The sequence below is a fragment of the Prionailurus bengalensis genome, chromosome B1, assembly GCF_016509475.1.
Source record: "Prionailurus bengalensis isolate Pbe53 chromosome B1, Fcat_Pben_1.1_paternal_pri, whole genome shotgun sequence".
Taxonomy (NCBI): Eukaryota; Metazoa; Chordata; class Mammalia; order Carnivora; family Felidae; genus Prionailurus; species Prionailurus bengalensis.
In genome coordinates, this window is record NC_057344.1 from 69859938 (window position 1) to 69886714 (window position 26777).

The window sequence follows — 26777 nt, forward strand, 5'->3', positions numbered from 1 at the left end:
GATGAGGAAAGAGTCTGCAGGGAAGGGTAGAAAAAGAAAAGCAATTCTGACTGTGAAATACTGAAGGCAGAGAGAAAAGAACTAAAAGTCTAGTGTTCGTGGAATGCTGACCATGTGCCTGACCCACCAGGGTCCTCTGCCGTGCCTTATCTCACTTCAGATTGGGTAAGAGGTGCCTGGGGGGCATCTATGTAGAGATAGAGATGTATAGCTTGGTCCGTAGTTAGATATAAGGACTGTGGCTCTGAAGAAAAGTAATGGCCAGAAACAAAAATTGGATTTCCTCACAACACGACTCTCCAGGATAAGCAAGTTAAGTGAGAAAAAAACGGGGAACAGACTCAAGGATAATCCAAAGCAGTTTTTAATTGGAAAGGAAATCTGCTTTTTTATGAACTCTGACTTCTGGATCTTCATTAAAGTTTAAGAGAACATTGTTTCTTAGTTTCAGCTCTACTCCCATCACCCACCCTTGTATATTCTCTCCTGAACCATGGATACTAGAAGGCTGAAAACTCTATCTTCCCAAACTGTATTAGCAGTTAGGTTTGCCAAGGGGAGGCATACAGATAGGCTTAAAGGTTGGGGGAAGCCATTTTGTTTTGATGGTGGCTTTGGTGGTTTCAGGAGCAGTGGTAACTCAGGGCATATTGATTGGAGAGTGAGCCCCAGGGCTTTGGGAAGAGCCCCTTCTCCTTCTGCTTCACTGGGCCTTATCACAATTTTGTAAAAAAAATTCCCTATGTGAAATCCTCTGCTGTTTAAAATACACAGAGTGGTTTTGGTTGTAGAACCGGACTGATACTTACCTTACATATAGGAAAAATGTAAGGTTAGAAATAATCTAACCAATCCTTTAAAAACTGGACTGTATAGACAATAGGAGCAATGGCTTCAGTTTTAAAAAGAAAAGCAATATCCCAAACAAATGTGACTGCATTCCAAATTTCCTTATACTGGCCATGAAACTCCAAGATTTTTCAGTGGATGCCCTTTGAACAAACTGATTTAACTGAGTTAAAATGATGAAATGAAAGTTTCCAGAAGGGCTGCTTGGTAAAGAAACATAGAAGGGAGCTGGAATGCACTGCAGGAAGAGAGCATTACATTTCTGTACCACAGACCAAGCTTCAAACCAAGCTGTGTGATTCCCCAGGTGCACTGACTAGTTTACCACAGAGTTGAACAACACATGCCCACGGGGAAAACAGTAATTGAACATGAACTAGTTATTAATAAAAGTATGATTATTATAATAAAAATTACCCAATTTATAGAGGATTAGCCATGTGTCTAGCAATATACAAAGCACGTAACATATTTCTATTCATTTCCTCTTCAACATATCTGACAAAGCTGGCACAATTATTATCCTCACTTTAACACCAGATGAAGAAACCAAGGCTTGGAGAAATTAAGAGATTTGCCCAAGGTCATACGTGTAGAAGTGGTAGAAAATGAGTAATTTGCAATTTTAGAGAATGTGCACTTTCTAAAGAAAGAAGAAACATGGAGAGAAACAATGCCTGACGGACTGAGTAAATTGGCCTGAAATTACCATTAAGTCAAACCTAAGGCCCGCTGCATTACAATTTGGGGGTGTAAAGAAATTGTTTTTGAGAGAGATATTCAAAGCTAGTATGCTGCATGAATTGCACAAAATACATAAAATCACCTCTAGCCAAAAATGTCAGGAATCTGCTATTTTAGAATAATCTATGTTATTTCTTCTCCAATTGGCCTGGAACCACTCTCTTAGGCAACATTTCAATGACAAAGAGATTGTTCCTGAATGTGGCTGGGGAAAAGCCATCATTGCAGGAGGAAGAGAAATATAGTGTTCTGTCCCTGAAGAATAAAAAAGTACTAAAATCTTTCCAGGCAGTGCCATCCATTATGTGAAGCACTGACAGGGTATATAAATGGAGTCGAGAAAGGAAAGGGGACTGAATTTAAGGTGACCTAATTCCTGTTGGATTTTTATTGATTGACCACTGCCATATAGAGATTTAAAGTCATTTTCATCCTTATTCATATAGTGCATACCACTAGATACAGATACATCCAAAAATACATATTTATATGAGTATGTGTTTTCATACATGAGACAGTAGTTATCTAACTGGGGTAAGAAGAAGAGATTAGGTGGCAGGAATGTGGAAACTCTGTGGCAAAGAGTAAGTAAGTAATGCTAAGAGGAGAGAATCAGTGACTATTCCAGGGGCATCATAACATTTATTAATATAGTATTTAAAAAAATTTTAATGTTTGTTTATTTTTGAGAGAGAGAGCAACAGAGTGTGAGCGGGGGAGGGGCAGAGAGAGAGGGAGACACAGAATCTGAAGGAGGCTCCAGGCTCTGAGCTGTCAGCACAGAGCCCGACGCGGGGCTCGAACCCATGACCCGTGAGATCATGACCGGAGCTGAAGTCGGACGCTTAACTGACTGAGCCACCCAGGCACACCTATATAGTATTTTTTAGTTTGCAAAATAATGTGCCATTTGATTCTAATTCATGAGCTATGTACTGTGATTTTTCTAAAAAGTCACAGATAATGAAAATGAGCTTCAAAGCAGCTGATTTTCCTGAAGTCTCAGAGCTTTTGAGAACTAAAACGGGGCCTGTGACCCCAGACCTGACCCTTTTTGTCCTCAAAATATGTGAACGTAGATAAAGAATATGAGGACAAATAATGTCACTTTTATGAAACACAGACTTAAAAAAATGTAAACACACTGAGATCTCTGAAAGATATTCTAGATGTCTGGAAGAACAGTTAAATTAGAAATGACTGTATACCTTACTACCGATAATCCAGCTCCAATGTAATTTAGCACTGGTTTTGACACTTCTTCTGCATCCATTCCAAACCAGCCAAACCTAGAATTGAGAAAGTTACATCACATTTTTTTGAAAATGTGTTCATCATAGTGTTTAAGAGCATGGACTCAGGGTCAGATTCCTGGATTCAAATCCTAAATCCCTCTCTTACTAACTGTGACTTGAATAAGTTAACTATGTGTACTGTGCTCAATTCCCCATGTTTAAAATGGGGTACCCATATGGTCGGTATAATTATTATACATATACCTTCCTTCATATGAAGATTCAGTGAGTTAGTATATGTAAATTTGGATGTTCTTTTCTTATTAAGACTAAGGAAGAAGGAAGACAAAATAAATGATTGAGTAATTGAATGCCGATTCATTGGCTGCAATTTTGTATAGGGTTTATTGAAACAGACTTTTTTTTTCAATATATGAAATTTATTGTCAAATTGTTTTCCATACAACACCCAGTGCTCATCCCAAAAGGTGCCCTCCTCAATACCCATCACCCACCCTCCCCTCCCTCCTACCCCCCCATCAACCCTCAATTTGTTCTCAGTTTTTCTGAAACAGACTTTTAAATAACTGCTTGGTTAAAGATCACTCCTTTTTGGCATCACCTTAATTTTTTTTTTTTTTTCATGGCTTGAGTTTATAGCGATGATAACCAACAACCACTGTGAACCATTCAGGGCAAGAGTGAAAGAGGCAATAACAAGAAGCAAAAGAAAATAGCACTTGTAAGGTTGGAGGTCAGTTTGTTTTGTTATTACTGAGGTTGTTATAATGCTTTGAGAGGGAAGAGGAGAACAAAAAGTAAGGTAAGGGTGACATCCTCCCTGTTTCTTCTTCTTTTTTTTAAGTTTATTTATTTATTTTGAGAGAGAGAGAGAGAGAGAGAGAGAGAGAGAGAGAGAGAGAGAATTCCAAGCAGGCTCTGCACTGTCAGCACACAGCCCGATGTGGGGCTCGAACTCACAAACCATGAGATTATAACCTGAGCTGAAACCAAGAGTCGGATGCTTAACCGACTGAGTCACCCAGGCACCCTGACATCTTCCCTTCTACTTGTCTTCCCAAACTCCACTTAAGTGTTCATTTTAATGCTTAACAAGGGGAGCACAAATAGAACTTTCTATGATGATGGGGCACTTCTACTGGTGCACTGTATACCAGGGTAATTTCTAGCCATATATGGCTATTGAGCTCTTGGTATATGGGTAGTGTGGCTGTGAAACTGAATGTTTAATCTTATCAAATTTTAATTAATTTAACTTTGAATATAAATGGACACATATGGCTTCTGGTGACCCTGTTGGACCCCTCTGGAGCTGAGGTTGGCATACATTTTGCTAAAGGGCCAGAGAGTAAACACTTTAGGCTTTGGGAGCCAGATTGTCTCTCGTGAGCCAGACCGTCTACTCAACTCTACCACTATAGTGTAAAAGCAGTCATAGACAAAACGTAAATGGATGGGTTTGTGTTACAAGAAAACTTTATTTATAAAAATGGCTGGTTTGGTGACCCTGACCCAGGCTCTAGAAAGAAGATGTGCTTTAAGACTAGAAGGCCTGGATTTGAAGAATATCTTATTCATTCTGTGATATTCAGCAGGTTATTCAACCTCTTTGGTAGCTCTCTAATAAGGTAGTGCTTACCTCATCTTTGTAAAAATGAGAGGAGAATGATGCACATAATGTGTCCAGCAAATTGTCACACACAAAAAAGGGAAAATAAACACCAGTTCCCTTCCTCTCTTCCTTTTTCTGTTCTAAGGAGACAATTCTTTACTATATCTTAACCAATATCTAGACCAGATATTAGAACTTAGAACAAAGAATAATTATAAGTAGCATATTTTATGTGTATGTCTTACCAGCTATAATCTCTGTGAGGTTAAGAACCATTATTCTCTCAGCTAGCCCAATCCCTACGACTTGTCTTACATGAGTGTAGAGAATCTTACAGAAATTGTTTTCTGTTACCTTGAGCTTGCCCAGCCAGTTAAGGCATTAAAAGATCCCCAGATTAATATTCCAAGGCCTAAACCAATGGTTTTGATAATTGGGACAACAGCAACATTCCCTGTAGATGTAACATACAGAAAAAAAATATGTTATTTCTAATAGAAAAAAATACATTTACAAATTGAATTAGTTTTTAACTTCAACTGAAGCTTATGAGATTTTGACAAATTTAGTAAAGTACAATTCCTTACTTTTTAAATAAAATAACTACATTTTTGGCATTGAACTCATGGTTATGATTGCTAAAAGAAATAAACATAAGACAAAAGCTTACAAAGAAAAATATTAAATTAGCTCTTTGCCTAGTAGCACCAATGCTTTTTATCCTTAACATAGGTCTCTATTCTGTAACTTTTTGCAGAAGCTGTAATGATAAAATTAGTGTCAACAGTAAAATTAGTCTTAGACTTGAACCAGGGCCACCACTGGTAGAAGTTTCTGGCCCAATATGGCCCCAGACTTTGCTCTTCCATGCTCACTGACTTGTCTTTTGGAATCCTGCATTCATTGCTTTGTGCTCTGGAAGGTCACTCAAGGCCAAATGCATGATTGTTTTTTTTTTGTTTTTTTGTTTTTTGTGTTTTTTTTTACAATTCTTAACCTTTCAGCAGTCTGGCTTCAGTCCTGCAATCGCCTTTTAAAAGGTTTCCTCTCGTAGCTTCCAAGATGCCTTCATTTCCTGATCCCCTCCTCTCTCTCTTTAGCTCTTTCACTGTTTGCTCTCTCTCGGCATATTTTCTGGATTTAGATGCCCCTTAAGTATTTTCCCCTGAACACATTCTTCTTCTTGCTATATTCTTCTTTGGTTACTTGACCTAATTTCAGGATTTCAGCTGTCAGTTAGAGACACATAGTCCCAGTGGTATTGTTCTAGCCTGGACTTTCTCCAGAGTTTTAGTGCTATGCTCCCACCACTATGAGAGGCCTCCAACCAGAGGTCCTCCACTGTGGGAATGTCAGGAACTTCAGACTCAAAAGGTCCTAAGCCGAACTATCCTTTTTCTTTTTGGACACATACCTCTCTGTATTTTCAGCACTCATGTCAATGGTACCACCACCCTCCTCATCACCTATAATAAAATCCCTACATCATCACTCGTTGCTCCCTTTCCTCAACTCCCCATATCCATTCAGTTACTATGACCTATTTCATCCACCTCTGCAACATTTCTCAAATTATAGCCCTCTCCACTGAATCCCAAAGGAAACTCCTGGGTGATTATAAATACTTTAGTTGTGATAAAGATCTGGAGGATAGATGGATGCTTTCTTTCTTGCCCTCTCCCCATTAAACATAATAAACATGATCATGTGAATGGAAATTTAAAAGTTAACTCTTTTGTCCTCCAACTCATGAACTTCACTAAATCATTTAATTCTGCAGAGACTCAAAATAAGTGGGTACCCAATACATTGTTAACATTTTAGAATTTATTTGCTTTTAATCAAATTAACCCCTGAAGAGCCTTGATACTTTGAATTCGTTTTGCCAAATGGAATAGAAATCTCCTGGAATGTATTTATATTGATGGAAGAAAACCATCCTGACTGTCCAAGCAAAGGTACACATTCTTATATAGTTTCAGGAATTGATAAAGCAACAAAGGGAATATTTTTTGCTTTTATTTTTTTTGCCAGTACTTTTGAAATGATAATGTGTGCCTGTTTGCCTACATTTAAGGACAAATCTTAAAAATATATATTAGTAGAGGCTACTATTAAAAAATATTTTCTGATAAACATAGAGAAAAAAAAGGCTGGAGCACTTAAACTAATATATGAGTTATGCTTGAATAGATAGGGAACAACTGAAATACATCTGCTATAATTGTCTACCAAGAACTAAGAAAGAAATCATTAAGAGGAAAAAAGAAATGCACCCAAAATATTTATGCAGCATCTGAATGAAAGAAACAAAATTAATTTCTAGTATCTATGACTAAGGATTGCTCAGAATTGCTGTTGATGCTATTTTCTTTTACTGTGAATCAGAGTCATTTTGATCGGTATTAAATGATTAAAGAATAAATTATATCACACATTACCTGTTGCCCAAATGCAGCCCCCAACCATTGCAAAAGGCCAAAATTTAGGGCAATGTAGTATCAGATTGACCGCCAGGGCAATCATCCATATGGCAGCACAAAGTACCCACTGGAGAAACATTCCTGGAAATAAGAGAAATTGGTTTCTGTTGTTCAAACTGATTTGAATAAATTTAATGGTTGGAAATATCAAAGAGATATTATTATAGGAATAGCTGCAACTTATCCAATGCCTGTACGTGGGTACTTTGTACATTGAACTTTTACAACTGTTAAGCATCATAATTAACCCTAGTTTGAAGATGGAGAAGATGAATGTGAGATGAAGCAACTTGGCTAAACAGCTAATGGTTTGTAGACCTTGAACTTAAACCTAGGCTGTTGACTCCGAAGCTTACCAAATACAGTGCATTCCTGCCTAAGATTCTTTTGTTTGTTTGTTTGTTTGACCTGTTAGATACATCAAGAATTTTCTACCAAAGAGTACTGGCAAGAACAAGTCTATATACCTTTATTCAGATGCTGCAGGTATTGCCACCTCTCACCAAAACACAGCATTAAGAATTACAGAACAGCATAACAGTAATTTAAACCTTCAGGGATCATTTGTGCCACCCTTGGGATAAAAATAAAGCCATTTATGGCCACACATAGACCTCCTACATTTAGCGTTGAATGCCTGTGATGAGCCAGACATTACAAACCTGAGAATAAGCGTTCTGGGTCAGGGAATTCTCTTTCTGGGCTCTGGGTTGCCATTTGCTGCCAGTTATCCGAAGATGACATGGAGATATGAGGCATATCTCTACCTGACGCCTCTGTACCATCAAGGGTTTAGGGATTAAAAGGTTAAAGAAAAAGTCTACACTGGAACAAAGACTAGGGCAGTTATAACTCAGTGTAGCTCCTCTGACTCTAACTGGGGAAGATTTTTGCCTATTTCCATTCAATTTCATGTTGGGGGAGAGAAAAAAAAATGGCTGTTAACCTCTAAGACAAAAAAGGAAGATCGCAGAGATGAGAGGGAACTTCATTTGACAAGTTCTTCATTTCACAAATGAGAAATTGAGAACAAAAGAGCTGATGAGACTTGCCCAGGATCACACAGTTGTTGAGAGACACCTAAAAGCCAGTTCCTCTACCCCTTCAAATATATTTTGTTCTTCTTTTAGTAGTTTCCATTTCCATCCTAACTCCAAAGAAAAAGAGAAGAAAGGCTCTGGAAGAAAAAAAATTTGCAATTCTATTGTTTAATTAAGTAACAGGGTCTAAGGAACTGAGGGGATAACACAACTGCTTCCCACCCAAGCGTTCAGTGTAACATCTCCAGTTCTTTCTCCTGGCTACAATACGGGGCATCTGGCAAATATGGGGCGTCTGGGTGGCTCTGTCGGTTAAGCCACCGACTTTGGCTCAGGTCATGACCTCATGGTTCGGTTGGTAGGTTTGAGCCCCACGGAGGGCTCTGTGCTGACAGCTTGGAGCCTAGAGCCTGCTTCGGATTCTGTCTCCCTCTCGCTCTCTGCCCCTCCCCCACTTGTGCTCTCTCATTCTCAAAAATAAGTAACTAAATATTAAACAAATAATAGGAGTTGCGGCAAGATGGCGGCTTAGGAGGACGCTGGGCTCACCGCCCGTCCTGCTGATCACTTAGATTCCATCTACACCTGCCTAAATAACCCAGAAAACCGCCAGAGGATTAGCAGAACAGAGTCGCCGGAGCCAAACGCAGACGAGAGGCCCACGGAAGAGGGTAGGAAGGGCGGCGAGGCGGTGCGCGCTCCACGGACTGGCGGGAGGGAGCCGGGGCGGAGGGGCGGCTCGCCGGCCAAGCAGAGCCCCCGAGTCTGGCTGGCAAAAGCGGAGGGGCCTGACGGACTGTGTTCCCACAACAAGCGCGACTTAGCGTCTGGGAGGTCAGAAATTAACAGCTCTGCTCGGAAAGCGGGAAGGCTGGAGGACAAAGGGAGGGAGAGCTGCTGAGCCCCCTGACAACAGAGCTCAGTTTGGTGGGGAACAAAGGCGCTCGCCAGCGCCATCTCCCCCGCCCATCCCCCAGCCAAAATCCCAAAGGGAACCGGTTCCTGCCAGGGAACTTGCTCGCTCCGCGCAAACACCCAACTCTGCGCTTCTGCGGAGCCAAACCTCCGGCAGCGGATCTGACTCCCTCCCGCTGCCACAGGGCCCCTCCTGAAGTGGATCACCTAAGGAGAAGCGATCTAAGCCTGCCCCTCCTGCCCCCGAGCACCTTGCCTACCCACCCCAGCTAATACGCCAGATCCCCAGCATCACAAGCCTGGCAGGGTGCAAGTAGCCCAGACGAGCCACACCACCCCACAGTGAATCCCGCCCCTAGGAGAGGGGAAGAGAAGGCACACACCAGTCCGACTGTGGCCCCAGCGGTGGGCTGGGGGCAGACATCAGGTCTGACTGCGGCCCCGCCCACCAACTCCAGGTATACACCACAGCACAGGGGAAGTGCCCTGCAGGTCCTCACCACGCCAGGGACTATCCAAAATGACCAAGCGGAAGAACTCCCCTCAGAAGAATCTCCAGGAAATAACAACAGCTAATGAGCTGATCAAAAAGGACTTAAATAACATAACAGAAAGTGAATTTAGAATAATAGTCATAAAATTAATCGCTGGGCTTGAAAACAGTATACAGGACAGCAGAGAATCTCTTGCTACAGAGATCAAGGGACTAAGGAACAGTCACGAGGAGCTGAAAAACGCTTTAAACGAAATGCATAACAAAATGGAAACCACCACAGCTCGGCTTGAAGAGGCAGAGGAGAGAATAGGTGAACTAGAAGATAAAGTTATGGAAAAAGAGGAAGCTGAGAAAAAGAGAGATAAAAAAATCCAGGAGTATGAGGGGAAAATTAGAGAATTAAGTGATACACTAAAAAGAAATAATATACGCATAATTGGTATCCCAGAGGAGGAAGAGAGAGGGAAAGGTGCTGAAGGGGTACTTGAAGAAATCATAGCTGAGAACTTCCCTGAACTGGGGAAGGAAAAAGGCATTGAAATCCAAGAGGCACAGAGAACTCCCTTCAGACGTAACTTGAATCGATCTTCTGCACGACATATCATAGTGAAACTGGCAAAATACAAGGATAAAGAGAAAATTCTGAAAGCAGCAAGGGGTAAACGTGCCCTCACATATAAAGGGAGACCTATAAGACTCGTGACTGATCTCTCTTTTGAAACTTGGCAGGCCAGAAAGAATTGGCAAGAGATTTTCAGGGTGCTAGACAGAAAAAATATGCAGCCAAGAATCCTTTATCCAGCAAGTCTGTCATTTAGAATAGAAGGAGAGATAAAGGTCTTCCCAAACAAACAAAAACTGAAGGAATTTGTCACCACTAAACCAGCCCTACGAGAGATCCTAAGGGGGACCCTGTGAGACAAAGTCCCAGAGACATCACTATAAGCATAAAACATACAGACATCACAATGACTCTAAACCCGTATCTTTCTATAATAACACTGAATGTAAATGGATTAAATGCGCCAACCAAAAGACATAGGGTATCAGAATGGATAAAAAAACAAGACCCATCTATTTGCTGTCTACAAGAGACTCATTTTAGACCTGAGGACACCTTTAGATTGAGAGTGAGGGGATGGAGAACTATTTATCATGCGACTGGAAGCCAAAAGAAAGCTGGAGTAGCCATACTTATATCAGACAAACTAGACTTTAAATTAAAGGCTGTAACAAGAGATGAAGAAGGACATTATATAATAGTTACAGGGTCTATCCATCAGGAAGAGCTAACAATTATCAATGTCTATGCACCGAATACCGGAGCCCCCAAATATATAAAACAATTACTCATAAACATAAGCAACCTTATTGATAAGAATGTGGTAATTGCAGGGGACTTTAATACACCACTTACAGAAATGGATAGATCATCTAGACACACGGTCAATAAAGAAACAAGGGCCCTGAATGAGACATTGGATCAGATGGACTTGACAGATATATTTAGAACTCTGCATCCCAAAGCAACAGAATATACTTTCTTCTCGAGTGCACATGGAACATTCTCCAAGATAGATCATATACTGGGTCACAAAACAGCCCTTCATAAGTTTACAAGAATTGAAATTATACCATGCTTACTTTCAGATCACAATGCCATGAAGCTTGAAATCAACCACAGAAAAAAGTCTGGAAAACCTCCAAAAGCATGGAGGTTAAAGAACACCCTACTAACGAATGAGTGGGTCAACCAGGCAATTAGAGAAGAAATTAAAAAATATATGGAAACAAACGAAAATGAAAATACAACAATCCAAACGCTTTGGGACGCAGCAAAGGCAGTCCTGAGAGGAAAATACATTGCAATCCAGGCCTATCTCAAGAAACAAGAAAAATCCCAAATACAAAATCTAACAGCACACCTAAAGGAACTAGAAGCAGAACAGCAAAGGCAGCCTAAGCCCAGCAGAAGAAGAGAAATAATAAAGATCAGAGCAGAAATAAACAATATAGAAACTAAAAAAACTGTAGAGCAGATCAACGAAACCAAGAGTTGGTTTTTTGAAAAAATAAACAAAATTGACAAACCTCTAGCCAGGCTTCTCAAAAAGAAAAGGGAGATGACCCAAATAGATAAAATCATGAATGAAAATGGAATGATTACAACCAATCCCTCAGAGATACAAACAATTATCAGGGAATACTATGAAAACTTATATGCCAACAAATTGGACAACCTGGAAGAAATGGACGAATTCCTGAACACCCACACGCTTCCAAAACTCAATCAGGAGGAAATAGAAAGCTTGAACAGACCCATAACCAGCGAAGAAATTGAATCGGTTATCAAAAATCTCCCAACAAATAAGAGTCCAGGACCAGATGGCTTCCCAGGGGAGTTCTACCAGACGTTTAAAGCAGAGATAATACCTATCCTTCTCAAGCTATTCCAAGAAATAGAAAGGGAAGGAAAACTGCCAGACTCATTCTATGAAGCCAGTATTACTTTGATTCCTAAACCAGACAGAGACCCAGTCAAAAAAGAGAACTACAGGCCAATATCCCTGATGAATATGGATGCAAAAATTCTCAATAAGATACTAGCAAATCGAATTCAACGGCATATAAAAAGAATTATTCACCATGATCAAGTGGGATTCATTCCTGGGATGCAGGGCTGGTTCAACATTCGCAAATCAATCAACGTGATACATCACATTAACAAAAAAAGAGAGAAGAACCATATGATCCTGTCAATCGATGCAGAAAAGGCCTTCGACAAAATCCAGCACCCTTTCTTAATAAAAACCCTTGAGAAAGTCGGGATAGAAGGAACATACTTAAAGATCATAAAAGCCATTTATGAAAAGCCCACAGCTAACATCATCCTCAACGGGGAAAAACTGAAAGCTTTTTCCCTGAGATCAGGAACACGACAAGGATGCCCACTCTCACCGCTGCTGTTTAACATAGTGCTGGAAGTTCTAGCATCAGCAATCAGACAACAAAAGGAAATCAAAGGCATCCAAATTGGCAAAGATGAAGTCAAGCTTTCGCTTTTTGCAGATGACATGATATTATACATGGAAAATCCGATAGACTCCACCAAAAGTCTGCTAGAACTAATACAGGAATTCAGCAAAGTTGCAGGATACAAAATCAATGTACAGAACTCAGTTGCATTCTTATACACTAACAATGAAGCAACAGAAAGACAAATAAAGAAACTGATCCCATTCACAATTGCACCAAGAAGCATAAAATACCTAGGAATAAATCTAACCAAAGATGTAAAGGATCTGTATGCTGAAAACTATAGAAAGCTTCTGAAGGAAATTGAAGAAGATTTAAAGAAATGGAAAGACATTCCCTGCTCATGGATTGGAAAAATAAATATTGTCAAAATGTCAATACTACCCAAAGCTATCTACACATTCAATGCAATCCCAATCAAAATTGCACCAGCATTCTTCTCGAAACTAGAACAAGCAATCCTAAAATTCATATGGAACCACAAAAGGCCCCGAATAGCCAAAGGAATTTTGAAGAAGAAGACCAAAGCAGGAGGCATCACAATCCCAGACTTTAGCCTCTACTACAAAGCTGTCATCCTCAAGACAGCATGGTATTGGCACCAAAACAGACACATAGACCAATGGAATAGAATAGAAACCCCAGAACTAGACCCACAAACGTATGGCCAACTCATCTTTGACAAAGCAGGAAAGAACATCCAATGGAAAAAAGACAGCCTCTTTAACAAATGGTGCTGGGAGAACTGGACAGCAACATGCAGAAGGTTGAAACTAGACCACTTTCTCACACCATTCACAAAAATAAACTCAAAATGGATAAAGGACCTAAATGTGAGACAGGAAACCATCAAAACCTTAGAGGAGAAAGCAGGAAAAGACCTCTCTGACCTCAGCCGTAGCAATCTCTTACTCGACACATCCCCAAAGGCAAGGGAATTAAAAGCAAAAGTGAATTACTGGGACCTTATGAAGATAAAAAGCTTCTGCACAGCAAAGGAAACAACCAACAAAACTAAAAGGCAACCAACGGAATGGGAAAAGATATTCGCAAATGACATATCAGACAAAGGGCTAGTATCCAAAATCTATAAAGAGCTCACCAAACTCCACACCCGAAAAACAAATAACCCAGTGAAGAAATGGGCAGAAAACATGAATAGACACTTCTCTAAAGAAGACATCCGGATGGCCAACAGGCACATGAAAAGATGTTCAGCGTCGCTCCTTATCAGGGAAATACAAATCAAAACCACACTCAGGTATCACCTCACGCCAGTCAGAGTGGCCAAAATGAACAAATCAGGAGACTATAGATGCTGGAGAGGATGTGGAGAAACGGGAACCCTCTTGCACTGTTGGTGGGAATGCAAATTGGTGCAGCCGCTCTGGAAAGCAGTGTGGAGGTTCCTCAGAAAATTAAAAATAGACCTACCCTATGACCCAGCAATAGCACTGCTAGGAATTTATCCAAGGGATACAGGAGCACTGATGCATAGGGCCACTTGTACACCAATGTTCATAGCAGCACTCTCAACAATAGCCAAATTATGGAAAGAGCCTAAATGTCCATCAACTGATGAATGGATAAAGAAATTGTGGTTTATATACACAATGGAATATTACATGGCAATGAGAAAAAATGAAATATGGCCTTTTGTAGCAACGTGGATGGAACTGGAGAGTGTGATGCTAAGTGAAATAAGCCATACAGAGAAAGACAGATACCATATGGTCTCACTCTTATGTGGATCCTGAGAAACTTATCAGGAACCCATGGGGGAGGGGAAGGAAAAAAAAAAAAAAAAAGAGGTTAGAATGGGAGAGAGCCAAAGCATAAGAGACTGTTAAAAACTGAGAACAAACTGAGGGTTGATGGGTGGTGGGAGGGAGGAGAGGGTGGGTGATGGGTATTGAGGAGGGCACCTTTTGGGATGAGCACTGGGTGTTGTATGGAAACCAATTTGTCAATAAATTTCAGAAAAAAAAAAAAAAAGAATCACTAAAAAAAATACATAAAATAAAAAAAAATAAAATAAACAAATAATAAAGGCAAGTAGATTTTTAAAAAAGGAAAAAAAAAAAACCCTTGCTTCTCCTTCCCTGAAGTTCACATTACTGTCAAGTCGACTGTCGCGTGCCCTGTCTAGAAACACTGAACTATGCAAAGTCATATAGTAAACACTACAGAGTTTTTATGGGGAAAAGGGTACAAAACTCAAGTTTCATCAACGCATATGAAAAGCAAAGACAAGAACCTAATAAAAATGGTAGTACAGTTTTACACCGGCTAAGCGGTGAAGAAATTCACAAGTATTAAAATAAACATGGCACTTTAACTTGAAAAAGACTTGAGGTTTGCTTATAGAAGTGGGCATTGCAAGTGTGGCAGCTTGTGAGCTTTTGTGAAGTTGGTGGATGGGGGTTCCTAACACCAGATGTGAATGGGTGTGGTGCTGATGGAGCTGGGGGATGTTGAGGAGTGCGTGCGCAAGTGTGTCTTGTGCCTTACCGTGCATCTTTATTCATCTGGATGCAGTTTTCTGTGTTCACCTAGTGTTGTAGCAGAGTCAAAATCATACCTAAGCACAAAATTCGTTTCGTGCTCAAACTGTTCTCTATCATACGAAGCTCGTTTGAAACTCGTGTTTTCGAAACAAGTGTGTATTAGTAGCACTGACTAACTTCCTTTTTTTGTAAACATAAGAGATACGGCTAAAAAGCCTTCCTGATTGATGGTCTCTCTCCTAGCTTTACCGTGACGCACAATCTTAAGATTATCCTATACTGACTAAATCTCAGATAAACTGGCATGAGCATTATCAAATGATGTATCTTAAGCTCTATTCATTTGGCACCAGGTACAAGAAAATTGGTAGCCATCATTAAAACAAAAGACCGAAAAAGGGAACTTCACGTTTGAAAAGAATATAAAGTTAGCGTATTAAGGAAAAATAATTACCATCACCAGTATCATATTTTTTGAGTGGTACAAAGTTTGAGCCAAACAAAAGGACAGCCACAGAAGAGGAGATGAAACCAGTGGTTAAGTCTGTTCCATTATTGCTCATGGTTCCAGTACTGCCCAAGAGTGAGCCGGTTCACTTTAGACTTGATGCACTTTTCAAGAGCTTCTGAAATAAAATAAAAATAAGACAACTAAGAAGTTGTGAATCTGTGAGCAGGTTGTGACTTATATGTGATATTTATTGAGATTTTCCAAAGCATGCTAAGATTCCTTCCTCCAAATAAAAAGTTAGGACGTTATGAAATTATGTATTCTGTTTACACTCCATGTTCATTCATCTGTTGTTTTGTTTATTTTACCAACAGATACTTTTTGATCACTAATCTACAATTAAAAAAAAAAAACTTTGGGGGCTCCTGAGCGGCTCTCAGGTTAAATGTCTGAATCCTGATTTCAGATCAGTCATGATCTCACGGTTGTGAGATCGAGCCCTAAGTCAGCCTCTGAGATGGGCATGGAGCCTGCTTAAGATTCTCTCTCTCTCCCTCTGCCCCTTCCTTGTTCACGTTCTCTCTCTTTCTCTCAAAAACAAAACCCAGGGGCTCCTGGGTGCCTCAGTCGGTTGAGCGGCCGACTTCGCCTCAGGTCATGATTTCGCGGTCCGTGAGTTCGAGCCCCTCGTCCGGCTCTGTGCTAATAGCTCAGAGCCTGGAGCCTGTTTCAGATTCTGTGTCTCCCTCTCTCTCTGCCCCTCCCCCGTTCATGCTCTGTCTCTCTCTCTGTCTCAAAAATAAATAAGTGTTAAAAAAATTAAAAAAAAACAAAACCCAAAAGAAAAACTTTTTTTTTCAGAGCTCGAAAACCTTATTTCTTCCAAAATCTGGAGACTATTCTTATTATATTATAAAAAAATTTCTCTTGTGTAGGCTGACTAGTAAAATGAAAAGATTTGTGGGCCAGGGCTCAGTTTACTTCAGTTGTGTGACAATCAAATTAAAGAGCACATGCGAAGACTTTCATAACTCTCAGTGCTTCAAAAGCAAATCGGAGCCTGAGGACACATTTAGGTTCTATTGCTGCTACACACTCACGATCACCTAGAGGCAAAGTCACTTATCAGTAGTGCCCTCATGGTCTGTATTTGTTTAAGCGATTCATGAAACTTTGTATCTTTCTGACTTAAAAAAAAAAAGAACAGATAGAAGAATCCTTTAAAGATCTCTTCAAGAATTTCTTAAGTCTCTTCAAGATTTTCATCCTTGAAGAATCCCTTCAGGAATCTCCTACAGTATAAGATCAACAGTGGTATGATGCAAAATAGCTTCACCTGGTCAGCAGAACTATGTGAGGCAGCTATTCGGCTGCCTGTGCAATCTGCTGGACACTAGCCATGTATAGATAGCTAAATGTTCATTAAAAAGAAGCAAAGAACATTCAGTTCCTTAGCCAAGCTAACTAAATATCAAGTGCTTGATAGCCACAGATAGCCAGTAGTTACCATTCTGGGCAAGGCAGATTATAGAACATTTCCACCATTGCAGAAAGTTCTATTGGACTGCACTGCTAAGCTTATTAATAAGTTCTGGTTCCCTATGTTGAAAAGGACCAAAGCCACAAATACCCAAGAATCAGATATTTTTCATAACATTTGGAAAAGGCTATTGAACGTAATTCACCCTTTTAGTTGTCGAGGTTATGTGAGAAAAAAATAACACAAAAAAGTCATTTTATCACAGGAGGTAGTCTTTCCACAATACCATTTTGAAATCACATTTTGCACCTTGACGTTTTGGTTCACCTCACCTCTTTAAGCCCTTTGGAATAGAATTTAAGACAATCCAGCCTTTCTTTTCCTCCAAACTTAATGTTGTGATGACTTCTTGTGGATATGTATGGAATAAAGTATATCTGAAATCGACCTTCCTTGTTATTTTATTTTATAGTGATAATATTTACTTTAAAAGTGTTTCATTTTTCCATCTATTGTTCTTTATGTGTTCTTGCAGAGAATATTTAAAAAAAGCCTACCAACAATATATATATATTCTTTGGCATCATTACGGATAATTTCACTGAAAACAGGGATAGCTTCAAAACTGCTCAATAAATCTTAGTAAGAAAAACATCTATTTGAAATTGTATGTGCTTTCTTAAAACAAACCCAAACAAATGCTGGTAAGACAATCTCTCCCATGGGGAGGTAGTTGAGGAAGAGATGTTGAGACATACAGAAACACGGACATAGTAACACTACTTCAATAAAAATAATAGTCTTACTGTGAAGCACAAAGAAAGGTTTGGCCCTGCAATGGCTTACACGGGCTATTGTTCAAGAGTCAAGCAGGTGGATTGCTGCTAAGATGTCAGCACAGTAATAGGTCAGAGGAACTGGATATCAGGGGGCTGAGAAGACACATGGTTTGGTGTTATCTAAGAAATTAGTTTTTTTCCCCCCATTTAAATTGAAACAAAAACAAAACAAAACCTTTACAAGCACACTGATAAGAAAATGCCTAACTTTCAAAAGTGGCAAATTATTTCAGTGAAAAGATGCCTTTATGAAAGCCTATAGACAGCCCTAAACCTCTTAGGTTTCACTCCGATTGAAATAATTTGAGGAGCTAATCAGAGTGCGTGAACTGCATTTTGAGTGCTGAACGAACATGATCAGTGTTAATTTATTTAAAATTATTACCTGCTGATAAATGAAATTTATTGCATACAGCTCTTGTGTGTTTCAGAAAGCAAGTGATCTAATTTCAAAGAGGATTGGCAATATGCACTGTCTTTATCTAAATCAATGAAATTTATGTGAAAAGGTAAAGCCACATCACGTTTAGCACATTATTCCCAATTCTTTTTAATGCGGACATGTTGAGTTAACAAGTCTCAAACCACTTTTAAACAAAAGTAGTTTTTAAATGTTTATTTTTCAGGTGTCCTCTGATATTTTATTAAACTACATTCATTCATTTGTATTTTTAGTACCTTTGTTTCATTTATTAGTGAATACTTTTTTTCCTGTTCATTTAGCTTGTCAATTTAAACTTCTTTTGTTAGTATTTGGCACGTTCTGATCAATAATTCTTCAACCAAGAGTTCAGTTTTAGTTTCATGTTAATTTCCTCAACTCCCCTGGCAAGCTTTGCCGGCATCGTGGCTAACATTCGCAGCGCCGGTAAGGACATATTCAGAGATCTGATCTTTTCTTTTGAATCATCAGCGCATTCTGAAAAACCACGAGACACTCCACTGCAAAGCTACTGGGTTTCCTTTGATTGCGTGTACTCACTGCGCTCAGGGCTGCCGCTGAAACTCCCTCCAGCACAGCCCCAGCTGAAGCCTCCACCGCGCGCGGCTGCGCCCGCCTGCTCTCTCTGCTGCCGGGCCAGCGCGGCCAGCCTTTACTTCCTGTTGGGACAGTTACCTGTGACTGGGCGGGAGAAGGGAGGGTCCTAGCACCTATGACTCAGAAGTCTGTTGCCTCGGCTCGACCTGACTGCCCGGCCAGCCACTACTTCCTGTGGGGACAATTACAGACAGACCGACGAGTGGAGGAGGAAGCGCTCTAATAAAAGAGACCCGGAGAGGCAGCCGAGGGCAGCAGGTTAGGAAACACCTTCCTCCAGCACCGGAGTGCAAGGTCTTGTGACTCACGTGGCTCCGAGAAGGCGTCCTCAGACCATCTGTCAATCAACCAGCAAACTAGAAAGACTTTTGTGTATTTTAGGACGTGATTGCTCAGGGAGCTCTTTGTGTGTCACCCTTTAAATGTCACGGGGCTTGGTAGTATCTTGTACTGTTCGTGGATGAAACAAAAGGCCAAGGAATTTCACACAATCGTAAAAGGCTATGTGCAAAGTGAATTTGCTTTCACTATCAAGAAATTCATCTGAACCACTAAGGTCACTAACATCTCGTGACATCACAAGATATCACTTGTAATCAGTATAATCAGTAATCCTTTGTAAATGCACCCAGACCATTTATCTGTAACTCTATAAATCTATAAATATTAGATATTTAATATCTATAAATATATAATATCTATTTATCTATAAATCTATATATCTATATAATATCTGTTTATCTATAATATCTATATATCTATATATATAATATCTATTTATAAATCTATAAATATTAGATATTTGTCTAATAGGTACTGAGTACCTTGTGAGAATGTATGTTCTGTATCTCTTAAACTTGATTGTGTGTTACAATCACTGAGGAGGTTTTCTGTTTTATTTAGTTTTTAAAATACTAATACCTGGACCCCACGGCCGGCCAGCTGAAATAGAATCTCTGGGGATGTGGATTAAGGATCATTTTCTCCTCCAGGTGATCCTGTTGTGAAGCCAGGCTCGAGAATCATATTCTAGATCAATAGTTGTCAAATTTTTATTGCTGGTAACAATTATCTGGAGAATGAGTTAAGATACAGATTCCTGACATCTCGATTTAGATTTTGAGAGAAAGACTTCTCTAGTCCTCCACCGTCTGATATGTAGCCTTTAATTGCATATGGCTATTCTAATTTAAATTAAAAATTCAGTAGTTCACTTGGACACTTCTTAAGTGTTCAGTAGCCACATGTGCAGATTATAGAACATTTCTATCATTGCAGAAAGTTCTGTCGGACAGCACTGTTCTAGACTCAAGAGCCCTGGGAGTGCAGCAGTGGCCTAGGGAGACTCTTTCCTTCATGTAGATTCCAGAATAGCAAGCGGCACAGATATGAACAAATAAGTTCAGAAAAGGGAAAGGGGAAGTGCTGAGTTCTGTCCCAGTCGAAGAGATCAAGGAAGTCCTCTCTGAGGAAGTGACATTTAACTGAGACAATTCAGTGGTTGGTAATGATTGTAGAGTTACAAGTGGGAGAAAGCAAAAGGCCTGCCCAAAGAGGCCTTATCCTGGAAGGAAATTCTGCTTTAACATTATTCACTTTTATAAGTGATAGTGTAAGAAGCACATGGGAAGGAAAAGCATCATGTCACTGAAAGAATTAAGAAAGCTAAGGCTTCTTACCTGAGGGAAAGGATTAATTTAGCGGTTCAGAAAATTTTTGAGGAAACGAGTTCCCCTTTCCTCACAAACGCTCTCCCCCACAAAATACAGGGCCGAAAGCAAACCTAGAATTGTTTCACTTCATGATTGCAAGAGACCTCAATGATCATGTGCTTTATCCTTGCTTCGGATTTGCATTGAGAAACTGAGACTCACACTGTTGTGAATTCCCTAAAATCTTTTTTTTTAATTTTTTCATTGTTTATTATTTTTGAGAGAGACAGAGAGACAGGGAGCAATCAAGAGAGAGAGAGAGAGAGAGAGAGAGAGAGAATCAGAAGCAGGCTCCAGGCTCTGAGCTCTCAGGACAGAGCCCGATGCAGGGCTTGAACTCACAGACCCCGAGATCATGACCTGAGCTGTAGTCGGCTGCCCAACCGACTGAGCCACCCAGGCACCCCCGAATTCCCTAAAATCTTAAAGTGAGTTGGGGGCTGAGTCAGGCTTGAGGACATTTGTTAGAGGATGTTCCCAGGGCCAATGCTTTTCACATCATGCCACAGATCCAACCCAAACATGGATGATCCTCTATTTAAACTCAAATTGTCCTTTGAGGTTATTTCCTATGCACTAATGTCTAAACATAAAGGTCTGTGTTGAGGAGCACTAGGAAGTCCAGGTTAGCTTCATCTACTAGCTATTTACCTCTGGAAAAGTCACTTAATCTCTCTAAACCTGTTTCCTTTTATATATTATTACTGACATAACGAGATCTGTGTACCTCATCCTTTTATGTGGTCAAAGATAAAATGCATAAAAAATACTATTAGGACTTCTGGTTTCTGCCATGGCATTTAAAGATCTTGGGCGTTATCACTTCTGTCATCAGGACAAGAAGAAGGCTAAACACACTGAAAATCAAGAACTCTTCTTAGATCTACCAGATCATTGAGGTCACAAGGTAAATCACCTCCCTGAAAAACCGGTAGAGGTAGGTGAATGCAGAGAATTGCACCTTATGAGCCACTAGAGCCAGTAATGGGTAAGGGCTCTTCAACAATAATGGTGAGGACCCAGGGTCAGGGGAGCATGCACACTGTAATGGGTTTACCTTCAGAAGTCCTTCCAGGTTCTCTCCATGAAGATCAGAGAAAAATTCCCTCTTGATTCTGGCAAGGGGAGGGAAAAAGGAACCGTTATGAAACACGCCCAGAGCCTTCGGCTCTCTGAAATAAAAACTAGCCTTCTAGGTAAGCTTCTTTATCAGAACTTTACCTGACTTGGAAGAGGAGCAATTGGGTGATTTAAGCCCCTTTTAGTCTTCCTGTGTCTCATTGGGGGAGAAAGAAAAAAGGGTCCAGGGATTCCGGCTCACTAAAATTAAGGAGTACATAAGATTAGAGTGCTTCCACTCCCCAATATCTTATCACCATGTTAAAATTGTTCCGGTTCAGTAACAGTGGATTACAAGTGAGAGAGCTGGAAGACACAGACACTGTTTAAGCAGGAGTTTCTGGGGCGCCTGGGTGGCTCGGTTAAGCATTGGACTTCTGCTCAGGTCATGATCTCGTGGTTCCTGAGTTCGAGCCCTGTGTTGGGCTCTGTGCTGACAGCTCAGAGCCTGGAGCCTGCTTTGGATTCTGTGTCTCCCTCTCTTTCTGCCCCTCCCCAACTCACACTCTGTCTGTCTGTCTGTCTCTCTCTCTCTCTTAAAAATAATAAACATTAAAAAAAAGAAAAAAACGGGAGTTTCTAAGAAAACACAAAGGCAAAAGAAGAGACAGAGGGGGGCGCCTGGGTGGCGCAGTCGGTTAAGCGTCCAACTTCAGCCAGGTCACGATCTTACGGTCCGTGAGTTCGAGCCCCGCGTCAGGCTCTGGGTTGATGGCTCAGATCCTGGAGCCTGTTTCCGATTCTGTGTCTCCCTCTCTCTCTCTGCCCCTCCCCCGTTCATGCTCTGTCTCTCTCTGTCCCAAAAATAAATAAATGTTGCAAAAAAAAAGAAGAGACAGAGGAACGACATTAGGGGAAATTGAAACCCATGACAACTACAGCTGTAGCAAATATTAAACACAGCCTAACCCCTGGTTATGTAAAAAGAAAACCTCACACTAAAGGCCTGTTTACAACAGTGTCTATTATTTGATACATCATATCTAGCTTATAAAAAAATTGCAAGAAATAGTAAAAGGCAAGAAAAAAACACAGACTAAAGAGATAAATCAAACCTGAGAACGAGACTCAGATATGGTAGACATTTTGGAATTTTCAGACTTCAGATTTAAAATACCTATTATTAGTATACTAAGAGCTCTACTGGAAAAAGTTAACATACAAGAAAAGATGTGTAATATGAGAGATGAAAACTTTACGAATCAAAAGAAAATGCTAGAAAACAGACACACTGCAACTGAACCAAAGAATGCTTTTTTACAGCTGAGGACGTCAGTGAGCTTAAAGATATATCAGCAGAAAGTTTGCAAACTTAAATGTAGAGAGAACACAGCATTAAAGTAAAACACAACAGAATATCCAAACACTACCGGAAAATTACAAAAATGTGTCAAATATGGGTAATGAGAGTACCCATAGTAAAAAGAGAAAGAGGAACAGAAGTATTTGAAGTAATATTGGCTGAGAATTTTCCAAAATTAATGATATATGATACCAAGTCACAGATCCAAGAAACCCAAACACCAACTAGGATAAAAGCAGAAAATATCTGCATGTAGGCAGGTCACATTCAAATTGAAAAAAAAAAATCAGGCAAAGAAAAAAGAGAAGGAAAAGAATATAGTTCAGAAACTTGGATTCAGATAAAGAAAGGAAGGACATTAGGAAAAAAATAAATGAAGACAAAATAAGACCTTTTACTTTTCATTTTTTTTTTTATAATTTTTTTTTCAACGTTTATTTATTTTTGGGACAGAGAGAGACAGAGCATGAACGGGGGAGGGGCAGAGAGAGAGGGAGACACAGAATCGGAAACAGGCTCCAGGCTCTGAGCCATCAGCCCAGAGCCCGACGCGGGGCTCGAACTCACGGACCGCGAGATCGTGACCTGGCTGAAGTTGGACGCTTAACCGACTGCGCCACCCAGGCGCCCCTACTTTTCATTTTTAATTGATCTAATAGATAACTACAAAACAGTAAGAGCAACAGTGTATTAGGTGGTTACAGATTATGGTTATAGCTTATATGGCCATATAGATTATAGCACAAGTGAAACGAATGACAGCGATTTCAGAAGTGACAGGAGGAAAGAATTAGGAATAGTCTATCATAAAGTACTTACACTATCTGTGAAGAGGTAAGGTGTTATTTGAAAGTGAATTTAGATAGGTAGTAAATGTATACTGCAAGATCTAAGGCAATTCCTAAAAAACTGGTAAAAAGAAGTATAGTTGATATGCCAAGAGAGAAGAGAAAGTGGAATCATAAAAAATGCTTAAATGAAACCAGAGAAAGTAGAAAAAAAAGGGGAGGGGGAGAAGACAAAGGAAACAAAGAATAGGTCAACAAATAGAAAATAGTGTAGGGTAGGTATTATTCCACCTTAAATGTGATAGTCTGAATACAACAATTAAAAGATAGGGCAAATAAAAACAGAACCCAACTACATGATGTTTACCAGAAACCCATTTTAATTATAAAGACACAGATTATATGGGGTGGAGAAAGCTATACCATGCTAGCACTAATCAAAATGAAGCTGGACTAGGTATTTTAATTTCAGATAAAGAAGACTTCAGAACAAGGAAATTATCAGGGACAAAAAGGGGCATGACATAATGATAAAGGGGTTAACTCTCCAGGAAGACATGACATTCTTATGTATGCACATCACTGCAGAGTATCGAATATATGAGGCAAAAACAGTTAAAATTGCAAGAAGAAATTGACACAAATTCACTGCTCTAGTTGGAATCTTCAACACCCCTCCATAGTAATTGACAGACCTAGCAGGCAAAAAAAAATCAGTAAAGATATAGTTGAACTGAATAGCAGTATCATCTTCTGTATCTAATTGACAGTTATATAATATTTCATCCAACCACAGTAGACTACACATTCTCCTGAAGCTCACATAGAGCACGGACTAAGAGAGACTACATTCTGGACTATTTAATATATCTTAATGAATTTAAAAGAATAAATATCACAGAAAGTATTCTCTCAGACCACACTGAAGTTATACTAGAAATAAATAATGGAAAGAGAGTTGGAAAATCCCAAAATATTGGAATATAAAAAACACATATAAGTAAGTCATGAATCAAAGAAGAGCTCTCAAAATAAAATATACTTCAAACTAAATGAAAGTAAAAATATTATGTATGAAATGTATGACATGCAGTGAAATCAGTTCTTAGAGGGATAGAATTCATATATTAAAGAAGAAAGCTTTGAAATCAATAATCTAAGTGTATACAGTAGGAAACCAGAAACAGAAAAACAAATTAAATCCAAAGTAAGGAAAAGAAAAAAAAAGGCTAGAGTATAAATCAATAAAATTGAAAAACAGAAATCAATAAAGAGAATCTATGAGACAAAAAGCTGGTTATGTGAAAAGAGAAATAAAATTAAGAAATCTCTAGCCAGGTTAATTAAAAAAAGGAAAAAGAAGACACAAATAACTATTACTAGAAATGAAAAAGATGCCATCACTACTGATATTCTGGATGCTAAAAGATAAGGAATATTAAGAACAACTTTATACCCACATATTTGATAACCTAGATGAAACAGACCAATTGCTTGAAAGACACGATCTGCCAAAACTCACTCAAAGAGAAATAGATAATCTGAATAAGCCTGTATCTATTAAAGAAATTGTATCAATAATTAGTAGCCTTGTAAACAGAAAGCATCAGTCCTAGAAAAGTGCACCAGTGAATCAAACATTTAAAGAAGAACTTATACCAATTATCTACAATGTCTTCCAGAAAACAGCAACAGAAACACCTCCTAACTTATTCTGAGACCATCATTGCCTTAATACTAAAACCAGATAAGGAAGTTACAAGAAAAGAAAATAACCGACCAATATCTCTCATGAACATGGATGCAAAAATCTTCAACAAAATATTAGCAAATATAAGCTAACAACGTATAAAAAAGTATTGTATGCCATGATCAAATGGGATTTATCCCAGCTATGTAAAACTGATTGAACAATCAAAAATCAGTTTCTGTAATTTATCATATCAATAGCTTAACAAGAAAAGTCACATGATCCTATCAATAGGTACAGCAAAAGCATTTGACAAAATCTAATACCCATTCATAATAAAAAAAATACTCAGCAAACTAGGAATAGAGAGGGAACTTCCTCAACTTGATAAAGAATATCTACAAGAAAACTACAGCAAACATATTTAATGTCAAGAAACTAGAACTTTCCCACTAAAGTCAGAAGCAAGAGATGGGTGACCCTTCTCACCACTGCTTTTTAACATTATACTGAAAGTCCTAACTAATATAATAAGACAAGAAAAAGGAATAAAAGGCAACAGATTGGGAAGGAAGAAATAAAACTGTCTTTGTTCAGAAATGATATGTTTGTACATGTAGAAAATTCCTAACAATTGCCAAAAGAACTGAAACTAATAAGCAAGTATAGAAATGATGCATGATACAAGATTAATATAGAAAAGTCAATTGTTTTCCTGTAATACCAACAATGAACAATAACATTTATAATTAAAAACACAATTCCATTTGCATTAGCACTCACCAAAATAATTTGGTATAAATTTAACAAAATATGTACAAGATCTATATGGGGAAAACTACAAAATTCTGGTGAATGAAATCACAGAAAGACTAAATAAATGGAGAGATATCATTTTCACGAGTAGAAGACTTAGTAATGTTAAGATGTCACTTCTTCCCAAGTTGGGCTTGATTCAGTGCAATCCCAATCAAAATCCTAGCAAGTTATTTTGTGAATGTTGACAGACTGATTCTAAAGTTTATATGGAAAGTCAAAATACCCAGACTCACCAACACAATACTGAAGAAGAACCAAGTTGGAGAAATGACACTACCCAACTTCAAGGCTTATTATCCAGTACTGCAATGAAGACCATGTGGTATTGGTGAAAAAATAGACACATAGGTCAGTGGGATAGAATAGATAGCCCAGAAACAGATTCAAACGTATATAATCATCTGTTCTTTGGCAAAGAAGCAAAGGCAATTCAGTGGAGAAAGTATCGGTTTTTCAACAAATGGTGCTGAAAGAATTGGACATCCATGTGCAAAACAATGCTAGAGGCAGACCTTACACTTCTCACAACTGAATATGTACCATACACCTAAATGTAAAGCACAAAACTTAAAAGCTTGGAGAAGATGACATAGTACAAA

General features: G+C 39.1%; 1 protein-coding gene across 3 annotated transcripts in view; it reads right to left on the reverse strand.

Moving 5' to 3' along the window:
- The window catches only part of TMEM144 (transmembrane protein 144), a 53045-nt gene that overhangs the window by 22184 nt on the left and 4084 nt on the right, over positions 1–26777 (reverse strand). Inside the window, exons 1-6 of one of the 3 annotated variants that reach the window (XM_043566649.1) lie at positions 19669–19841; positions 18691–19197; positions 15393–15564; positions 6903–7025; positions 4816–4915; positions 2802–2882 (exon numbers count right to left, since the gene is read on the reverse strand). In XM_043566649.1, coding sequence (XP_043422584.1) covers positions 2802–2882; positions 4816–4915; positions 6903–7025; positions 15393–15501 — 413 coding nt within the window. In that variant the 5' untranslated portion in view covers positions 15502–15564; positions 18691–19197; positions 19669–19841. Of the gene's footprint in view, positions 1–2801; positions 2883–4815; positions 4916–6902; positions 7026–15392; positions 15565–18690; positions 19198–19668; positions 19842–21516; positions 21575–26777 lie in introns of those variants that run through there. The other 2 variants (XM_043566660.1, XM_043566670.1) reach the window with 2 other exon arrangements.